At 36.7% G+C, this 19,730-nt stretch overlaps 1 protein-coding gene across 4 annotated transcripts in view; it reads right to left on the reverse strand.

Annotated features, from left to right (window-relative positions):
* ANKRD28 (ankyrin repeat domain 28) overlaps window positions 1–19,730 on the reverse strand; it is a 128,714-nt gene that overhangs the window by 61,372 nt on the left and 47,612 nt on the right. For all 4 annotated transcript variants that reach the window (XM_055804436.1, XM_005230664.4, XM_013305363.3 and 1 more), the window contains exon 2: window positions 18,704–18,787. In XM_055804436.1, coding sequence (XP_055660411.1) covers window positions 18,704–18,787 — 84 coding nt within the window. The remainder of the gene's footprint in view (window positions 1–18,703; window positions 18,788–19,730) is intronic.

Consider the following 19,730-nt stretch of genomic DNA (forward strand, 5'->3'; position numbering starts at 1 on the left):
GCCTCTACTCATGGAAACCAGCAAAATACAAACACGAAAGCAGCTTGAACACCAGCAACATTTCCACTCCAGTGCTTCTGTGTTTCCAAGCTGTGTATTTCCAGTCATGCAAATATTTTAGTTTTGCTGCTCTTAAGCTGACAGCTTGAAAAGACTCAAAGCCCAATTCCCAGTTCTGCAGCAGGGAGTACAAACTGGGAGGGTACATACGCAGGAGGCTGGTGGAGACTTTCCTGCTCTACACACTAGGGCAGTCCTGCTAGGATGCTCATGGCTTGTCACCTTCTGGGTCAGCTCCAGGCTTGGAATTCCAACAATCCCAAGCCCCAGGGTCTCTATCAACCACAAGTATTCTGCATGCTGAGGATGCTTTGACAGAAGCCCTGACTTTTTTTCCCCTAGTTTCACAGCTGGCACTTCTCGATGTCTCCCCAAAACGATATTTTTTTTTTTAAAGTTACCTTCTCTGTGAGAAAGTTTTTGTTTTAGTATTTAAAAACCGTTTTTTTCAGAACTTCGTACAAAAGCAGAAATGCTGCATTCAGCAAACTCTCATCAGTATGCAGAAGTCTCTCCTTCCATTAAAAGAAAATTCTAATTTTGTTCCATCTGAAGTCTTACATTTTAATCAGTGAATTTTAATACTTTAAATCTGAGTAAAATTAAAGAGAATTCATATTTTAAATGCTACTAAAGTACTGCTATACAGATAAACTCATTTTTATTAATAAATGGTAAACAATTTTCACCCACAAATACAAACTATTGCATATAAAGCATTACAGTAAATAACACTAATCAAGCTTTCAGTTTTAACAAGCTCCTTTGGAAGCAGACATCTTGCAGCACTGATACATCATACTAATATGAACACTGGCCCTAAGGTTGCTCCTTGAATTTCATAAACTTGAATGACACTAAATGAAACATTTCAAGAGTGAATGGGTTTTGTACATAAAAGTCATTGTTACACAGAATGTAAAAGTCTAACGCTGTTGGTACTATTTAATTCCAAATATCACAGTAGTACTGTGGTATTTGACAACACAGAAAAGCGAGTGTTGTGCCATCTCCATTTTCCAATGCAAAAACCTGCAAGGCAAATGGGACTATTACAACTTTAAATCAGCTGTAATGGTAGTAAGGAAACACATCACACTAATTGCATTAGGCAGGTTTTACACAGCTGAAAGAAAGTTTATGTTCCAGTAGAAATAACAATGGTATTTATATTCCTAATAAGAAACTCCAAAGTTTAATTCCAGATATTGGCCAACACTGTCAACAAACTAAAAAGCAATAAAAGGGCTCGGTCCTTAAGGAATCGGTTTTCAGAATGACAGATCTATGTCACAAAAAGCCCAACATCATATTTGTATGCACCTTTGGATTGCATTACATGAAAAACATAATCATTCCATTTGCAGTACTTCCATTTCTCAAGTCACCCAAACATTTCATCTGCACGGGAGTTTCTATAAGGATTATGACATGAGATTTGTATAGGAGAAAGCCTTACAACCCTGTTAAAACCAAATCTGGAACAACGTGACAGGGATAGTGGTGCTGCGAGCTTCTTCGTAACTCCTCTAACCTAGAACAAGGGTAATGCCACCTTTGTTTCATTTTACCTAAAACATAGGCTTGAATTGTTTCACCGGCTATTTCACGGATAAATCTGTGGCTAATTTAAACATGCAGCATTCAAATCCACCTCTTTTAAAAGTAGTAAGTATCCTTTGAGAGATAACAATTTATTCCTCGCTTTATCTCAGCAATTAATTTAGAATAACTACATGCAACTAGAGAAGAGTTTTAAAGGAGCTACATGCCTTCAAGGCAGATCTCTATTACCCTGTACATAAGATTGCCATACGTATGCATCCTGTATGTAAGACTGCCATAACCTGACTACCGCTTTTCCAAGAGTATGTTAGAATATACCTTCAATTTGCCCTTCAAATAGTTAAATATCTACTGATCCAAAATCTTTGAATTAAAGTATTTTTTTGGAAAAGCATGAATGTAACTTCCCCGTTCATAAAAACTCCTCTTTATCCTATCTGCTCTTCAAAACCAAATTTTGCAGCAACACTAAGATACTCTCATTATTTCGTGATCACACATACAAAGTATCATTTAATAGGTGTTTGCTGTATCGCTTGTCAGCAGTCTGCTTCACTACCATCTGTTCCTGGCAGAAATCAACCTTAAATACACAATCATAAATCTTGAAAGAGTTTCAGTTGCAACATACCCTGCAATATCTTTAATAAACATTCCTTGTAAGTGAAACTATTTTTAAATATAATACTTCGGTATATATATATATATATATATATATATATATAATATACTCGGTATGTTTTTCAGTTAGCTTAGAGAGACAGGACTATTCAACCAGCATCAACTCCTGCATTCACAGATAACATATAACAACATGACTACAAAATATTTCCAATTCTTTGACAGTGCCCAATACCACAGAGGTCTCCCACTGTGAAGTCTCTCAGTGCTACACTTGAGAGTCACTACAACACTGAATTTTATCTCCAGATTTTGCTACAGATTTAGAACTGTTATTTCATAAGTTAAAATGTCTACTCCAAAATTTTTTTTTGTTCCTCCACACAACAGAACACATTTAAATATTTGGCTTTTACGTTCCAACTTTAAAGTTCACAAAAGTTTAGTTTAGATACATAATTCTATAATTGAGACCACGAACAAAGTGGTGTCTTAAAAACACATAACTAGACCTTGAAAATTAGTTGTATTATTGTCAACTGACAGTAGAAAAAAAAGATGAAGTATTAGGCTTTCAAAAGTTGTCAATCTGTTTGTATCCCTACAGTGTAATTAGTCTGCTGTTTCTTTGGATTTTTTCCCCAGTATTTCTTAACTCAATTCCCAGAACTTCACATTATCAAAAAATTATCAATTTTCTAACTAATTTTGGCTAACAATTTGTAGAAGCAGACCTCTATTTTCTCGCTGTATTTCAAATCTTAAGATGCAGCTCCAATATAGCTAGCAAGCCTAACAAGGTACAATAATGGTCTTCTGCATGCTTAAAAACAGGAGGAAAGCAGGCCATTAACCGCAAAAATAATACTATTACACAGCTAACCACAAAGTATCCTTTGAAGCCAGAAGAGAGATACATTGTAGTTGAAATGACTAGATTTGACACTCTGAGTCTATTGATGTCTTTAACTAATGCTCATGCTACTGTTTTTCATAAACACTTGTACTGTATTAGAAAGAAACATTTTTTGAAAGCTCGATATTAAAACTTTCACTAATAAGGCTTTAAGACTCGACATTACATTTCAGGACACATCCTCTTCATGCCATCTATTAGGACAGAGCAAATCTAGACTTTTAAGCAATCACAAAAAAACTGAGGCAGCATCTTTGTCCTCGTGCTCATTACCGAGAGCAGGAAGCAATTACTCTAGAGGGCTTGTCTTGTAGGAGAAGGGTCTTTAGCAACGAGGGTCACTTCAACTGTAATCTGCCAAACCCCAGTGTTGTTTGTAGTGAAGATCATCAGTACTAATTTAATAGTACATGCTCTTTGACTTGATTCTAGATAATAATAATAAAAACCCGTCATGTTGTGGATTAAACCACTAAATAATTTACTTGTGAGTGCCACTATAGCTTGTGGAGACATTAAAATCAGATAGATAGAGCAGAAAAAAAAAAAAGGTAAGTCAGAAGAGAACTAGCAAGCCACCTGGAAAAAGGTCACAAGAGCATCCTTTTAGGAAATGGAGTTTATAGAAAAATGTAAGTGTCACTCCAAACATGTATGTTCCTTGAGAGTACAAGCTCACAAGTTTCTGAAATGCCACAAGAAAAAAAAAAAAAATCCCATAACAAGGCAATTTTTAGTGGATCTATGCTGACATGTAAAGTAGCCAGCAATCACTGTACTTCTTTGATGTTAGAAGAAAAGACTATTAGCTACATAATTGCAAAGGAGACACTAACTCTCCTCTCCAAAATTTAATTTTCCACAAACTCAAATGATCAGCAACTGCAAATGGACATACCATAGGCTGTTTAGGTTTTGCATATGGGCTTATTTCACAGAAATGGGAAGAAATTTAACTTGGGTCTGGGTGAATGGGCAGGAGAGGGAGGAATCATGCTGAGCGGCATTAAAACCAGAAACGGACAATCTGATCTATTCTGATTTAGTCACTAACAGCAGTGATAAAAGGCTTAGAAATTTACCTTTAGAATTTTTTCACTTGTATCCACACTATCCACCAAAAGAAATGAAGAACAGACTGAACATTGTCCAGGAAACCTCCTTCCCTGGAACAATAAGGTATCTACTATGGTCAGAGTTTTACAGGGAAGAAGCATCACAGACACATCCTAAATGGCAGTTTGAAAGTCTGCAACAATGGTGACCAACTGTAATGCATTTCATAACTGAACAGCTATCCCTTCCTTTTCTGGCTACTGGAACATCCCAGGCAATCATGTTTCTCCCCTAACACAAAACCTGGAGTGTATCTGAAGTCTTACAGAAAAATAGCAGGTCAAACATTTCAGTTTCACCTTCACCTAGAGCAGAGCAGAATGATGATGTCTGCTGCATACAAATCCACATCACAGGGACACAAGCATAAATGGGAATCTCCACCAAGGAAGAGGTATGGAATAATTCACATTGCATGTCTGGACATAGTTTGCAATTCCAAAAGCATCCTCATTTAACCTGATGCCTCCGGACATTTTTAAATGGAATTTACGTGATTGAATTTGAAGTTCAAATTCATAGAACAGCTATGGGACTGTTCCCTATGGGAACTAAAATCCATGGGAAACAGCTTACTTCCCATGCAGCTAATGATTATCTGATTCAACTCAAATAACAAAACTAGAATGGATAAAAAACTCTATCCTTACTGAACCATTATACACAATTCATACACAAAATAAAATCTTACAAGTAAGAATTACATTGAAAGTTTGGTTCCCTTCTAAAATGCCTGGCAAGTAAAAGCAATCCGGTGGGAATCATTAAAACTAGGTTTGCATAGAAAAAGCATCTAGCATTCATACATATTACAGTGACATACCAGAATATTCACTTATATTCAACCACTTCTTATTAAAAAATCGTTTTTAAAAACAAATAAGGTAGCTTAGTTGTATCTTTTGTTTTTAAGTAACATCCGGAAATGCCTTTAACAAAACTTGCACAAATAATATCAAGAGTTCGTTACATGAGCAAACATGAGATGCCAAGTGCTCCTGTCCAAAAGGCAATCCAGTCTTTAATACTGTCGCTCAGTAGAACAACTTGACAGGAGGGGACGTGAGAAAACCTGTTGGTTTAACTTTCATTGAATCCCAAACTTTAATGCCCATAGCAACTTAGGAAAATGCAGTTCTGAACACAAGTTGGTACTACACTACAGAAAAGACTGGCAAAAAAGGAAACAAGTTCAGAATAAAAACCAACAGTATTCTGGATATCTTTTCATATAATTATCTCTTTAAATGCTGTCTTACATCACAAGCATCAGGCACAAAACACCATTCAGGCGTAATGTTTGAAGCCTTGCCCAATGAAAACAGTGGCGCCTAAAGACAGGCACACAAAAAGAAATGAGTCAACATTCAGCACAAGGAACAGCTATTGAGCTTCAATTCCATCTATGATTACTATTGCTGGACCCCACAGCCAGCTAAACTCTCAGTGAAGGAGAGTAAAAATTTCTCATTTAAAGAAGTGCACCCAAAAATTACAAGTTATTTTGATGTGGCTGAGATGCCTAAACAGTGAGATTCAGTTCATGAGCCTGTGTTGTTTTCAAGAAGGCCTTTTTGAAGTACTAAATCTTCAAAAATATGCTGTTTTACTAAGAAAACAGACAAAATTTTGTAAAATCCAAAGTGTTTCTTTTTTCATTTGGTTTCTGGAAGACCATTATTTTTGTCTGCCCATGACAAGAGAAAATGAAGTTAAACTTCCTACTTTTCTTAGAACTTATGCAACTCCTAAAGGTAAAAAGTTATCAGTAACAACACATATGAGGACACGAGAGCTTGAGGTATTCTGGTAGACATTGCATCCTTATTTCTCACAACTGAAGATGTACACAGCAAGAAGACTTTTTGACTTGTAGTTAGGTATTTAAAGAGACGTATTTTGAAACAATCCAACATCTCTGTATTTTTCCACTTCCAAGCAATTCACCTCAAAAATACCTCTCCAATTTCTGTTTTTTGAAAGTACCAAGTCAAGGTGCTTTTTGGAAATACACATCTTCTCATATCCTTTAACCTTTATGTTCCATGCAGGTTTTGTAAAGTTGATGTCACTGTTACAATTCTCACTGGTCAGGTTTTCAAACTCATGTACAGAACAAGCACAGCTTGTAAGAAAAGCTGAACCTACGTCTTATTCTATGAAACTGCCTATGTAACTTCTTTTGCCCAAATTTTAAAGTCTAGGAATCCTTGTGAGTGAACTCAAACATTCATTTGGGTATCGGATAAGGACCCGGATAACTGAAGACATTTTGTGAGCTGCTCCCTTTCACTGGAAGTTCCAACATCAAGAATTTGGTCCCATTTATCACTAAAAAAGGCTACTGAATTCTTGCCCAATACATGGAATGAATAAAGAGCTATCCTCTACTCTTTGATAAGAGCAATTTGATCTCACAGTACAGCTGAGATTTTAGATGTATCTTCCTTCCTTTAACTTAGGAATTAAAACAGAGCAACTTTTAGGGCCAAGACTATTTATTAATATACTAGATTATGGTGGAGAGGAAGACAGACAGCAAGAAAACTCCATCACTGAACTTAAAAGGTAACCAACACAAAACCCTACAGCACTCAAAACTACGCTATATTTAAAAAAGGATACATTAAAAAATTCTTTCCCTTGGCTTTACCCTTCCCAAGTATATTTGTAAACATTTACCTGGTACCTACGGCACAAGACAAACATAGCCCTTAACTGCAATGCAGTTGCTGATAAGAAAAGTTATAAACAACTCTGAAACTGTTTTTGAAAAAAGCAAAGCAGCATGTGAAAACAATGGACTTCCCATAGTGAGCGTACAGCGACGCGGAGGACATTACATAAGCCAGCCTGCGCTCGTAGAGCAGGCTAAATGAGGGACAGTGACTGCCTCATCTTACTCTGTCATCTATCTGTAGTATTTGAGGACACAAATAAGAAAATGTGCCAAGAGAGAAAACAGTACAATACAGGCTCTGTTTATGCTCCAGTGAAAGATCACACCACACTAGGTAAGGTATGCACATCTCCATCCCAGTTTAAATCCACCACATTACGTTCAGGCCAATGACACTTTTGTTCAGAGAAGCTGGGGTTTCTGCCTTTTTCATTCAAAGGCTAGTGCTAGAATGACAACCCTATATGTGTCTGATGTAATTCAGGTATTCATCTCAATAACCGCATTGTCTTGGTGACAGGAAAAGATGTGGTTTTCAGGTTGTCTGTTTAACGTTAGCACCTCTTCTTGGAGCAAGCTAAAACATTCTGCTTGTGCATGTCAAGCTGGATAGCTTCATAAAGTCAAGTCACCTTGCTGCAACACACAAAGTCCTTCTATTAAGAGACCCTTGCACTATTCTGAACATCTGACTCAGTAGCATACAACACAATCTGTGCTAACAAAAGGCACAAAGTGTTAGGCAAGAAAAAAACCACAGAATGTACCTATTCTGAAGAATGTGACAGTCAAAAAAACCATCCACCCAAAATAAGCATCTGCAACAGAAAATGAAGTCTCCACCCTGATCACAAGGAAACCCAACAGAAAGCCTCTGCTAGCAAGGATCAAAACTCCTCCAAAACTGCCGGTAACCTTCGGATCAAAGTATTTTATTTGCACTATTCCTTAGTGAATAGATTATCAGCTTAGAAGAGAACTGTCATTACAGGAAGCGCTAGCAGCAACTAAAGCAAGACATTTGCACTCCTATGAGACAATAAGTCAGCATCATGTAATTTATTTATAAATGACCATAATTACATATACACATATGTATATAACCAGTAGTTCTTGCAAATAAAAAATGAAAATGAAAGTGAAATGAAATTAATAATTTGGAAGGATTATAATAAAAGTAGGTCTTCAATAAAGACTGAAAGATAACAGAATTCCACTGGTTTTGGGAGACAGAAAGGTACCGGCTAACATCACAGGTCTGAGAAAATTCCCCTCAAACTTTATATTCCAGACTGATGTTGTATCTGAACTTCAGAGGCATACTCTTCAGCAAGGACTCAAGAGAGCCCTCATGGCAATGAGCTTCTAGTTCATCTGTCCTCAGACTTGACAGCAGTACGAGCCTTTCCAGGCCCTACAGCCACCTACCAAATGTCGACGAGAGCCCTCGTCCTCAGGCATTCATGGGACAGCTCTCCCTACAGCATGTAGCAAAGAAATAAGAGATGCTTCCCCCCTAGTTTTTGATATACAACCACCCTTTACTAGATTAGATTTAAGGAACTTAAAAAGGGTATCTACCTTGCGTAGAGCCTGTGTACAAGGGCCAAAGGGGACAAAGGAAACGGTGTTTACTGATAGCGCATTAGATATGTAAGACTGCTTTAACCACTTGCAAAGTGGAGAAAATAGTCTTGTTCAAAAGTATGTTGCATATGCATAGTTTTCACCCAGAAAGTTACTGCAAATAATTCCTAAATTCAAATCCTATCTTGCTATTACCAGCAATGCATTCTTTAAGGAGTGTTGATGTTGGAAGTTAATGCACATTAAGTCTACTGAGCTTTTTTCTTCCCTCTGCTCTTTCACTGGGGATGTTCTGTTCTCAAATACCAATCCTTTGCGTGACAGGCACAGCAACTGCCAAGAGTAACTCCAGTAAGCTCTAACTATTCAAGACCTTGCCTCTAGCTTGTTTTGTAAAAGCAGCAGGAAATGCAGAACTTACTTACGTATCGAAGGTTACAATCTTAAGTAATAATCACTAGAAGTAATATAGCAAGTCAGTCATGATCTACAAAATCATTATCACTAAGAATCACACTGGAGACTTATACACAAAATTCTTGAAAAACATTTAAATTTGATCTAATTATTCATGGTTTGCTACATCAATGCCAATTTCTCAATGTTAAAGAAATAACAATGGCTGAAACAAAACCTGTCTGTCAAACCCCCAATTACTGTAAAACAAATTCAGAGTACAGCCAATATGGTAACAACACCACCATGCAGACATCCAAGCTTGTTTGCCCAGTTTAGCAAACAGTATAACCATATTAGCATAGTACTAGCCAAGCTTACTAGACTTGAGGAGAAGGATATATTAGCCTAGAGCAGCTCACTACACTGGTACTACGTCTCTAAACAATATCTCTTGCTACCTGTACAAGGCAGCACCCATGTAAGCACCTTCTTTTCAGAGTCCTGCCCTTCTGCAGCAGTAACTTTTTGAGAACTACCATCCACAGAAGCTACTTGCAACTTTCTGATGTTAGTCAGGCTGCCCGTAACTGCTGAAGGTTTGCTTTAATCACTCTAGGAAGAGTGATAACTCACAACATCTGAAAATCGCATCTGCACAGGCCAAACACAGTGTTATCAACAAGAAGCATGGTATTATTCCTCTTTGGACTGGCAAGATTCTCTCATTAAGAGTTTCGATTCTGAAGAAAAATGCCTAATTATACAGATTTGTATTTAAAACACTCTGCATCTGTTTCTGCACCAGAAGAGGAACTCAGCACCATTTGGACACACTTTACATTGAGGCTGAAAAACATGATTCACTCTAAACCACTAAAAAGGAAATAAGATATCTGATTATTCATTACAGATGACATACTTGAAAAAACATTCCACATTAATGAACAGGAAATCTAAAGTTTTAAGTAACAATAAATAACTGCTGTATTATGAATCTAAATCTTCTTTCAGTAGCTGGTGGATACTCTTTACAATGTACAACTTGCAGCAAGTTTCCACAACACTCAGAAGAATTAGGTCTCCAAAATTCTCCATTTCTGGAATCAGTCAGGCCTCAGACCCATGGATTAAACAGCCTCATACCAGATCCTTCAGAACTGGAAGAAGCTTTCCTATAGGAAAAGCTTCTCTACATTCCCTGCAGCAAAGCTTCTTCTTATCCCTTCAGATACATAATACGAATATTCATGTTTTTAAGAACTGACTCAGTTCTTTAGCACAATAACCCCTGGACATTCCCATATGGTAGCGTTGAACTCTGTTGCCTAAAAACCCCCCTAATAAAACTCGAGCATGTTTAGTGGCAAGATGTTCTACAAGCTAACTTTGTCTTGTTAATAAAAACACCATACACATTTGCCTGTGCTATTCATATAAAGTCCTTCTAAAAAACATTTCCTAGACTTTCTTGCATGCAAGACACACCACATTAAAACTGATGCATGGCTCCAAGTTCTGAGCAGGCAGAACCTGCTCCTGTCTGCACAGGACCACAGTCTTCTCCCCCAAAATAGGATTCTTCACAGAATTTTCCTGCTATTCTTCAGATGTAAAGAAATGTCAATGAAGTGAACACTTTATGAAGCAGGAGAGCATCATGACTCATCATTTCATCAGGCCAGTCGCACAGGAAACGGGGGTTCCTGTTTGCAGTGGTAACATTAAGAAAGTTTAATACAGAGACTGACCAGAAGCAGAAAGTGACACAATACATTGACATGCACATTGGACAAAAGTCCATGAAAAAGTTTAAGGAGAAAGAAATATCTTGCTCTCATTCTACAGCTGAATTTTATTAGAAATCCGTGGCCAAACAGGACTCTCTACAGATGAATGCTACCATTATTCTCTGAGATTATATCCTATTTTCTTCTCTCCTATACATATGAAAAATATATTTACATATACCTTACACAAAATGACAACATACCAAATTAAATTAATCCAATAACTAAAATGCCTCTATCTAGTTACAAAAGCTCTCTCAAGTCTTATTAGAGATCTGTTCCGAGTAAGAGATAGGTATAATTATTGTTTTTCAGATGGGTAACACAAATCTTTCAACAAACAGCAGTGGAAACATCTGCAGGCACACTCAGCTCCTTTTGTGATTTATGCCCATCCTGACTTCACCTGCTCTCCGCCAGGTCTTACTGCCCCCCACATGCCCAAGACAATTTCTCACTCTCTGCTCCAGCACCTGAAGCTGGGTTTCAGGCAGGAGCTGCTGCAGAGTCAAGGCCTATGTTTCTCAGTGATGTTTTTTTACTGGAGAGATTCTCATTATTAGTTTTTGTTTACACAGGAATGTTTTATTTCCTCCCTGATGTTCAGTTATTTCAAAGAACTGCACTGACTGTCAATTCATTGTATGTTTACTGTCACCAACATTAGATAAGCTACCGTATTTTAAAAATTATTTATACACATATATACACACACACATACTCACATTTTGTAATATAACTTGCATATGTGTATATATATAATCTTTTCAATATACAGTTCTTACTTGCAGAAAAACTCACAGTGGGGGACTGTGCTTAACAATCGAAACGATGAAACTGAATTAAATAACTAGCACCAAAGTAAGTTATAACTCATCCTATGTTCTCATCATACTGAAAAGTCTTTCAATCTCAGATACCTGTAATTTTATCCCACGAATGTGCTACACTCTAAATTGGAAATAAAAACAGTTTACAAGTAATGTTCAACCAGAAACCTTTCTAGTGAAAAAACCCAAACTACTAGAACTCCAAAGTTAAACAGGATTTAAAATAAACAAATAATTTGGAACATTAGGAAGCAGTTCTAAACTATTTTTTCCTCTAGATCTGATTGCTAAAACCTGAAACTAAAAACTTAAGAACCACACTAGCTATAACTAGCACATTGCAAGAGATGGAAACTAAAACTTGTCTTTATTCTAAATCTCTCTGAGGAAAAAAAAGTGCTCTCAGTAGAAAACATGCAAATATTTCTATGTACTTTATTAACATCAAAAGTCCACATTTTTCACTAAACACTACTTTGCTAGACTCAAGGTACTACAACATTTTTGGATAGAAGGTCTAAATTTAAGATTGTGTAGCTGTAATGGTATCTTGGACATGTGCACAATTCAGTCCTATTAAAAACATTCACAATCTAGACTGTCAACCTAGATAGTTAAAGTTATAATAATTACAGTGTCTCTTTATGTCTGCAACTGGGAATTAGCAGAAGATGCAATAAAAAAAAAAAAGAGACTGATGCTTTTAAAGAAAAAAAATGTATGCCTGATTGACACTCTCTAGACCACAACTAAGAAAGTAAGAGTTCAGACCCTGCCTATTAAGACAGGAACTAAAAAAAAAATAAACAAATTGCGCTCTTCAGAATATTTCACTATTTTCTGGATGCCCTTTAAATTCCTCCCTCACATTCAAAGCAGCAAACTAGCAGTTAAGCATGCTGCCTGAATAGTCTGTCCTGCCAGGGAACACAGCAAGATGCTGCTGCACAGTACCAAATATGTTAGTGCAACTTTTTGTTGCCAACTCCAGCTGTGACGAAGTCCTTCATGCAAATAGTCTACACTGCTTTCAGGAGCCTGATAAAATAGTTACCAACACCAGGACCGATGCATGACTGGGACAAACAGATTAATTAGCAAACTCACAATCTCTCACCTCTTCAGAAACACAGGTTGAAGAGTTAAAAACTGTGCACAATTCCTGCTTAGTCTTTGCTACCTTATCCTAGCTTTTAGCTTCTATTATTCTCACCAGTTCAGATACAACTGTAGCTTTGCTCCAATTGCCAGAAGCTTTATCTAGTAGCAAGAGGTGTTATAGATGAATTGGCCTGGAAAATCATTTCCCTGCAAGCAACACACTGGGTGGACCAAATCACAAACCATTACAAAACATCAAACCCCTTTTTTCTGAACAATGGTCACAGTATTCCTGAAATGGAAAGAAGTATGATTTGGACACAGCTCCCTTCCATTGCTTTCATATGGCCCATGTAAATTTCTGTGCAAAACTGTCAGTTTCCTCCACTTTTTTCAAAACTACTTCCACTACTTATTAAAAACAGCTTAGTTGAACACCCCCCAAGCAAAGAAACATGGTCCTGCAGATGAACCATGGCTATTTGAAAAGCATCACGTATTAACCAGCTCTGAGTGACTTCTTCTGGTTGTCCCAACTAGCAAATTCCTAACACTATCGTGACAACAGGCACTGATAACAAAAGGCGTAACTCAAAACACTTCATGCATAGCAATTGCTGCAGAAAGAGGGTTTTTAAAGGCATAGATATGTCAAACTTAAGGGAATTTTCATTTGTAGTTATATGCATGCACGCTTTTTATCAAAAACAAAAAAAATTCTGCATTAGTCATTGGTAAAATAACTGGCTACAGAAAGACAATGAACAAAGGTTAAAAATTTCCCGAAGATTATCTTTACATTGTTACACATTATGGCTTTTTATTTCTTTTTGAGCAAGTCCATGATATTTACTTACGCAAGGTTCTTTACATTGAGAGATATTTTAATATAGTTGCTGAATTAGCAGTTTAAGTTTTCCATATAACAACATAACAAAAGTTCTTTTAATGTATGAAATACATACAGAATTTATTGGTATGATCAGAACATTGAACTCTACTAAATTTTGTAGAATGTTCCATAATTCACTCAAGTAATTCAGACTTTCCTGTTCTACACTGCACCCTCTTACCCCACAGTTCAACCCACAAGGTTAAGCATAAAGATGAAAGACCATACACACACTACCTATTTTTTCCACTTAACCTCTTTTAGGACTTTGCTGTCCTATACCAGCATCACAAAGAATCTTCCCTGTTTTTTAAACTGTGCTTTAATTTTCATTGTTCATTCCTAAACTACTCAGATATTTGAGACTCTTGATAATCTAATTCTCCTGGCACCCAGGCCCAATGCTGTATGAGAATTACTAGACTTGTCACCAGACTCCCAAACCAACTTCCTCCTCTTTCAGTATATGCAATGACCTGCAGACTAAGATACATTTAAAAAACAACAGGAAAACAAATAAAATGTCATATTTTATCCTAGAACAACATCTAGCAACATCCTCCTAGCATGCAAATAACAAAAAGAAGTGATGCAAACCCACATTTGGCAGGACTGGGAACAGAGCCCGCATCTCTACTGCAAGTCATCCACAGCAACCCTACGGCTCAAAGTACCGGACACACACACTTAGCCCTCCTGTTCTTACCTAGTTCTTTGGTGCTACTGGTTCCCACCCCTTGTCAGTCCCATGAACAAAACTTGGGATTTATGGGCAACACTTCATTGTTATCCAATACAGGTAGGGGGCAGGAAAGCAAACAAGATTTTTTTGGTTCTATGGTTTTGCTTTGTTTTTCCTTTTTTCCCAAAACAGTAGCACAGGTGAGCTTTTATTTTATTTTTTTGGTTACTCACTATAGAAAAGAGCCATTAAATTAAGAGCTGTGCTGGATGGCCAATAGTCCAGAATAGAAATCATAAAGATAACCCTGATTAGTATAGTCCTCAGTACAGTATGTGGAATTCCTTCATTTTCCCATCTTACATTTTATATTGGAAAAAAACACCACCAACTGACACATAAAGCAGTTTCAAAATACGTTTCATAGTTTAAATCCATTTTATTCTCACAAAGCACAGTGAGAAGTAAGATATAGGTGTTTCATGTTAAATTCACTTATCACATAGATCACTATCAATATTTTAAATAGGAGCAGTGAGCGCTTTTTAACATCGGGAGAGATCTGTGCGATTTTGGGATTCCTCCAACAAGAGCGCTTGTTTGGCTTCAGTGTGAGATGAGCAAGGGGCACACTGACATCAGTTCCAGAGAGGATCAGATGTTTACCCCTCAGCTAAGATCAAGTGCAATCGGGTTATAAAAACTGCATATTGGGTTACCTGAAGTATCACTTTTCATGGCAGGAAATATTATCCTAATAGGTCTAGGAGAAGGAAAAATTGTTCTGATTTTGAACAGTGATTTCAATAGTCAGATCTGCAACCCTTAAACGATTTTTGACAGTTAGCTGTTATTGCCTCCACAGAATTGTATCCTTAACAAATAGCTCAGGTGAAATATTCCATTTTCATGATCTATTAAACTGAACATAGATCATAAACCCATTTTGGTTACAAACAGAAATGGCACAGTTTGCAACAGTAACAGCCCCCCCCCCCCCCCCCCTTAAAAAACAAATCCTGATTTATAAAAGGCAATGTTGAAATTATTTAGTTAGCTAAAGTAACTGCTGAAAAGTACGTAACATTCAAAGCCATACTAATCTAATCAGCCAGAGCAGGAAATGTTGAGGATCCCCATTAACTAATAAAGAGGTATTAAATGTGTCAGCTATCACACAAGATTTTCTTTACTGCCAAGTCTCAAAAGCTCAGGATGGTACCAAGAAATAATTTTTTTAACATATATACACACACACACACCCCCCATAGCAAGAGCCAGGTGTATAACAGAAATCGCATCGGGCTTGACAGATGCAACGCATGTGATTTAGGCCTGATTCATGAAACAAGCAGCTACAGTTTCTCAAGTTTTCTTGGGGAAGGTGAAGCAATTGTTCCCCTCCATTTTTCCTGTTAATTGGAACCTTGAGATAGTTCACCTTCCAAACAATACATTTGAACAAAGTTCCTATAAATCAGTTTTGTCTATAAAAAAAGCGGCATACTTTCAACTTGCAGAGAAAGTAAAAGCCTTTTTGAACCACAGTTTAAGCAGCTAGGGATACACCCAATTTGCTCTTCACAAACTATTGCAACTGCAGAGCAGAATACAATACGTACTTTCTAAATCTAGGCTGAGCTTGTGACTCAAGAAGGCTGGTGTGGCATGAACAGAGAACAATCTTCTTCCTGAAAAAGCATGTTTGCTATCCACACATCATCTTACAGTTGCACACAGCAACTCAGGTTATGAAAGGCTACCAGTCTCAGAATCTTTCTAAATATAACACTACGGTAGAAGACATCATCTGTTTCAGGAATAATGCTCTAATACAGCCCAGCCTAGGTATTAGGGTACTATCCTAAAGATAGGGTAATTATATCAAACACTTGCTACAGCCTAGCTTTTGGAAGCCAAATACACAGACTCAACTCACTCACTTAGCTTTAGAAGAGTATTACATCAATTGTGGTTAATGTTAAAGATATCATACCCTGAAAGTAAAAAGGTAAATGAAGCTGGATGATAACAGAAGGAAAAACACCATCCACATTTCAACAAGACTAACAGCTTTCCTAGATGAATGTCACTGTCACCACAAAGACCTAGAACAGCTTTATCTTCAATTCACTTCTGCACAAAATTAATTTGCAAACCCCTGCTCGGTCTCCAGTTAAGAGTCCAACCCATGCTCAGGGGAGGGGAGGAAGGAAGGAATCTCAGCTATTAGAATACAAACTGCAAAATAATTAGTTGCTCTTAAGAGAGGGAAATGACTCTACAGAGGCATTGGAGGGAATGACTCTGGAATTCAAACAACTGTACTGAAGCCCTTGGACAGCAAAGTGGAAAAAATCCAGCATATACACTGGTCTAATACAATCCACAACAGTCAAAACAGTTTATCACAGTCCTTCTCTTTATTAGGCAACATACATAACCACTTCATTTTCTTCACTTTTTCCCTCCTTCCAACCACACCAATTTATAACACATAACTAAGGGGACAACTCTGTATCTAGACTATGTGGGGATATATTATCTCCAGCCAAACACATACAGCAAATGAAAAAACCAAGGGAAAAACAAAACACACACACACACACAGAGAAACAAAGAAAAATCCTCTAGGCAGTCTAATTCATTTCTACCAAACAACAAGAGAATTTATATACTTGTTTAGTCCCAACAAGCAGCATTTTAAGGGACATACGTGGTAATATTAAATGCTATAGCAGGACTAGGAGTGCCATGGTAGGAAGGAGTGATCATGGGTGATACACATCTGCCTATGCTGAAGAAGGTGACTTTGAAAAAACTGCTTATTTGTTGTGGATGGATTCTAAACACACCTTGGGTGTTGTTACTCTATGATACACACACATTCTGTTAAAGGGAGACATATCCACAGAAAGCAATAAAATAAAATTTTAAAACCCCACCTATGTAAAATGCAAAAACCCTCCAGATTTTGAATATTCTACCTACAATACTTTTCTTCACTGTAACTACCTGGCAGTCTGAAGTAACCTTCTTCAAAGACATCAAGCAATTACATGCTTTCCTTTTTAAGCACATCTGCTGACTTCACATTTATGGACAACTGTTTGACAAAAATTTAGACAGAACAAAATCCAAAACCAAACCACTACCACGTACATAGTGAAATCTTGCAGAGGTTTTTGTAATAAATAGCCAAAAAAGCAGAAAGATCCTAACCTAACCCTGTTTACAGGCACCACAGCTATGAACGCTAAACCTGACTTACACATGGAGGAATTTACATGAAACAATACAGACTTATCAGCTTTTAAAAATAAAAATGGCAATGTGAACAGACCATATATATGAAGATACTGCAAGGATACACAGCTAATGCTTTCATAACTAAACAGAAGAGTAAGTCTTTTGGTATTATATAATCGATCACACTATCTTGCTTAAGGATATGCAAAACTACTGAAAGAGGAAAAAATCCAACCTTATCAAACAAAACTTCAGTTTTGACAGCAAGTTTTCTTATACAGGGCTCAAGCTCTTGAAGACAACAGGAAGCCTCCCTTATACTTTAGCTGGCATTGGTCAGATACAGGTTGCGTAGAATGCTTTTAAATGTCAAAATACACATACCAAACCAAATACTTGCTTTTGGTTTCCATCCTTTAAGAATAAAGTGTAAATAATCAGCATGATCTTACACTGGCCACTATGTAGCACCTAAATGTTAACCGTGGCTTCTTAGCAGCACTCTTGTGATACATTTGAAGGAGAAACAGCTACATAAATTCCCACAGTGTTAAGCTCTAATTGGTTTAAGTCACTCTGCTTTAAAAGCAGTGTAAAGAGTTTATGCCGTATTATCTTGCATCGTGTCAAACGTGTATTAGAAAGCAAATACAGTAACTGCATGCTGTTCAGATCTTGAATTTCACCCAGTGGAACAAACTCAAGTTGCACTTGAGTGACATTTTTAAGTCTGCATTACCTGGTTTGCAAGCAGGACATAAACACAATTTCTCAATTTTACTTTTTAATATAATCATCAGGCTTCCCTTCTTAAAATCCATGAACCCCCAGTCAATCTTCTTACCATTGTCTAATGTATACTATATGCTGTATTTAATTTTAAAAGAATCAGAAGCCTACATAGCATCACACTTAACCAGTCAAACTTTCTAAAGTCTGATGTAACTGTATGAACAAAGTTTTCAGTTACCCAACCACTGCAGACAAACATTTGAAATAAATGTAGAATTATGTCTTTAGTATCGACACAAATCAATAAAGCTACATCCCTCCTTCCCAGTATTAAGAATGTGTATAGGCTTTACTTTGCTGATTACAGAAAAACAATAAAATTTACAGCTCACAAATCAGCCAAGATTTAAAGTGATTAGTACAGCAGAAAGTTAATAGCAAAACAAAATTCAAATGTATGCAAAGCTAATGATGTTTGGTTTTACCTGAAAATTAACATCTTCTTTCTTAAATATCAGTGCTCGAACTTCATCAGGATCTCCATTAAATATAGCTTGAACCAATGGTGGCTGAAATGAAGAAAAAACATATCTTAGAATATAATCCCATTTTGGTTTTTAGTGAAGCACATATGGTTTTTTTTTTTATACATAGCACAAACACAAGATGATGACAAATTAAAACATCCCAGGCAGTGAAATAAAGAAACCAGGCAAGGTATTTAGAACTGAAGAAATTCCAAGTTTTAAAAACCTCACACACGAAAATACTCTAAGTCAATGAAAGGAAGAAAAAAAAAAAAACCACAAAAAAAACAGCTGAAAAGAGAACTCCTCATAATAAAATTAGGGCTGCTGCTACATGCTGTAAATTCTATATGAGCAAACAAACTCCTTTTACATTAGTAAGTGACTAAAGTTACTAGAAGTTTTTCACCTGTTTAGACAGAGTGGGAAAGCAAAGTGCATCAGATAAGTATGGTAACAAATTCACACTCACACACATCTATTACTAAATATAGCAGGATTTCTTAGTAAGTAGGAAAAGCTGCTGAGGTATGCTAGCAAGATTTAAGTCAGCCACTTGACAAAACAAAATGATTTAAAGCAATAAAAGCACAGTCCCCAGTATTGATCATTTTCAGAAAGTGGTAGCTTGAATCTTAACAGTTACATCAAGACTACGAATGTTTTTTTATTTGAACTTAGAATTATTCTTGCTTGATATACATTATATACTCTATCTGTTCTCAAAATAAACACAACATATTATTACAATACAAGGACTACATCAGTTTCTAAAGTAGTATTGCATAAATGTATCATTGAGGAATGAGGAGTGGAGCAGGGAAAAACCATTTACTTCAAATACAAGTTTACCAAGACCTCTAAAAATCCTCTGCTATTATGCAAGAGTCGAGATCTGGTTTTGTTGCATCACAATTCAAGCTAGATGAAAAAGAATGGGCCCTTGTAAATATTAATTCTACAAGGAAGTTTCAGCTTTTCCCCC

This window comes from Falco peregrinus, chromosome 5, assembly GCF_023634155.1.
Source record: "Falco peregrinus isolate bFalPer1 chromosome 5, bFalPer1.pri, whole genome shotgun sequence".
Classification (NCBI taxonomy): Eukaryota; Metazoa; Chordata; class Aves; order Falconiformes; family Falconidae; genus Falco; species Falco peregrinus.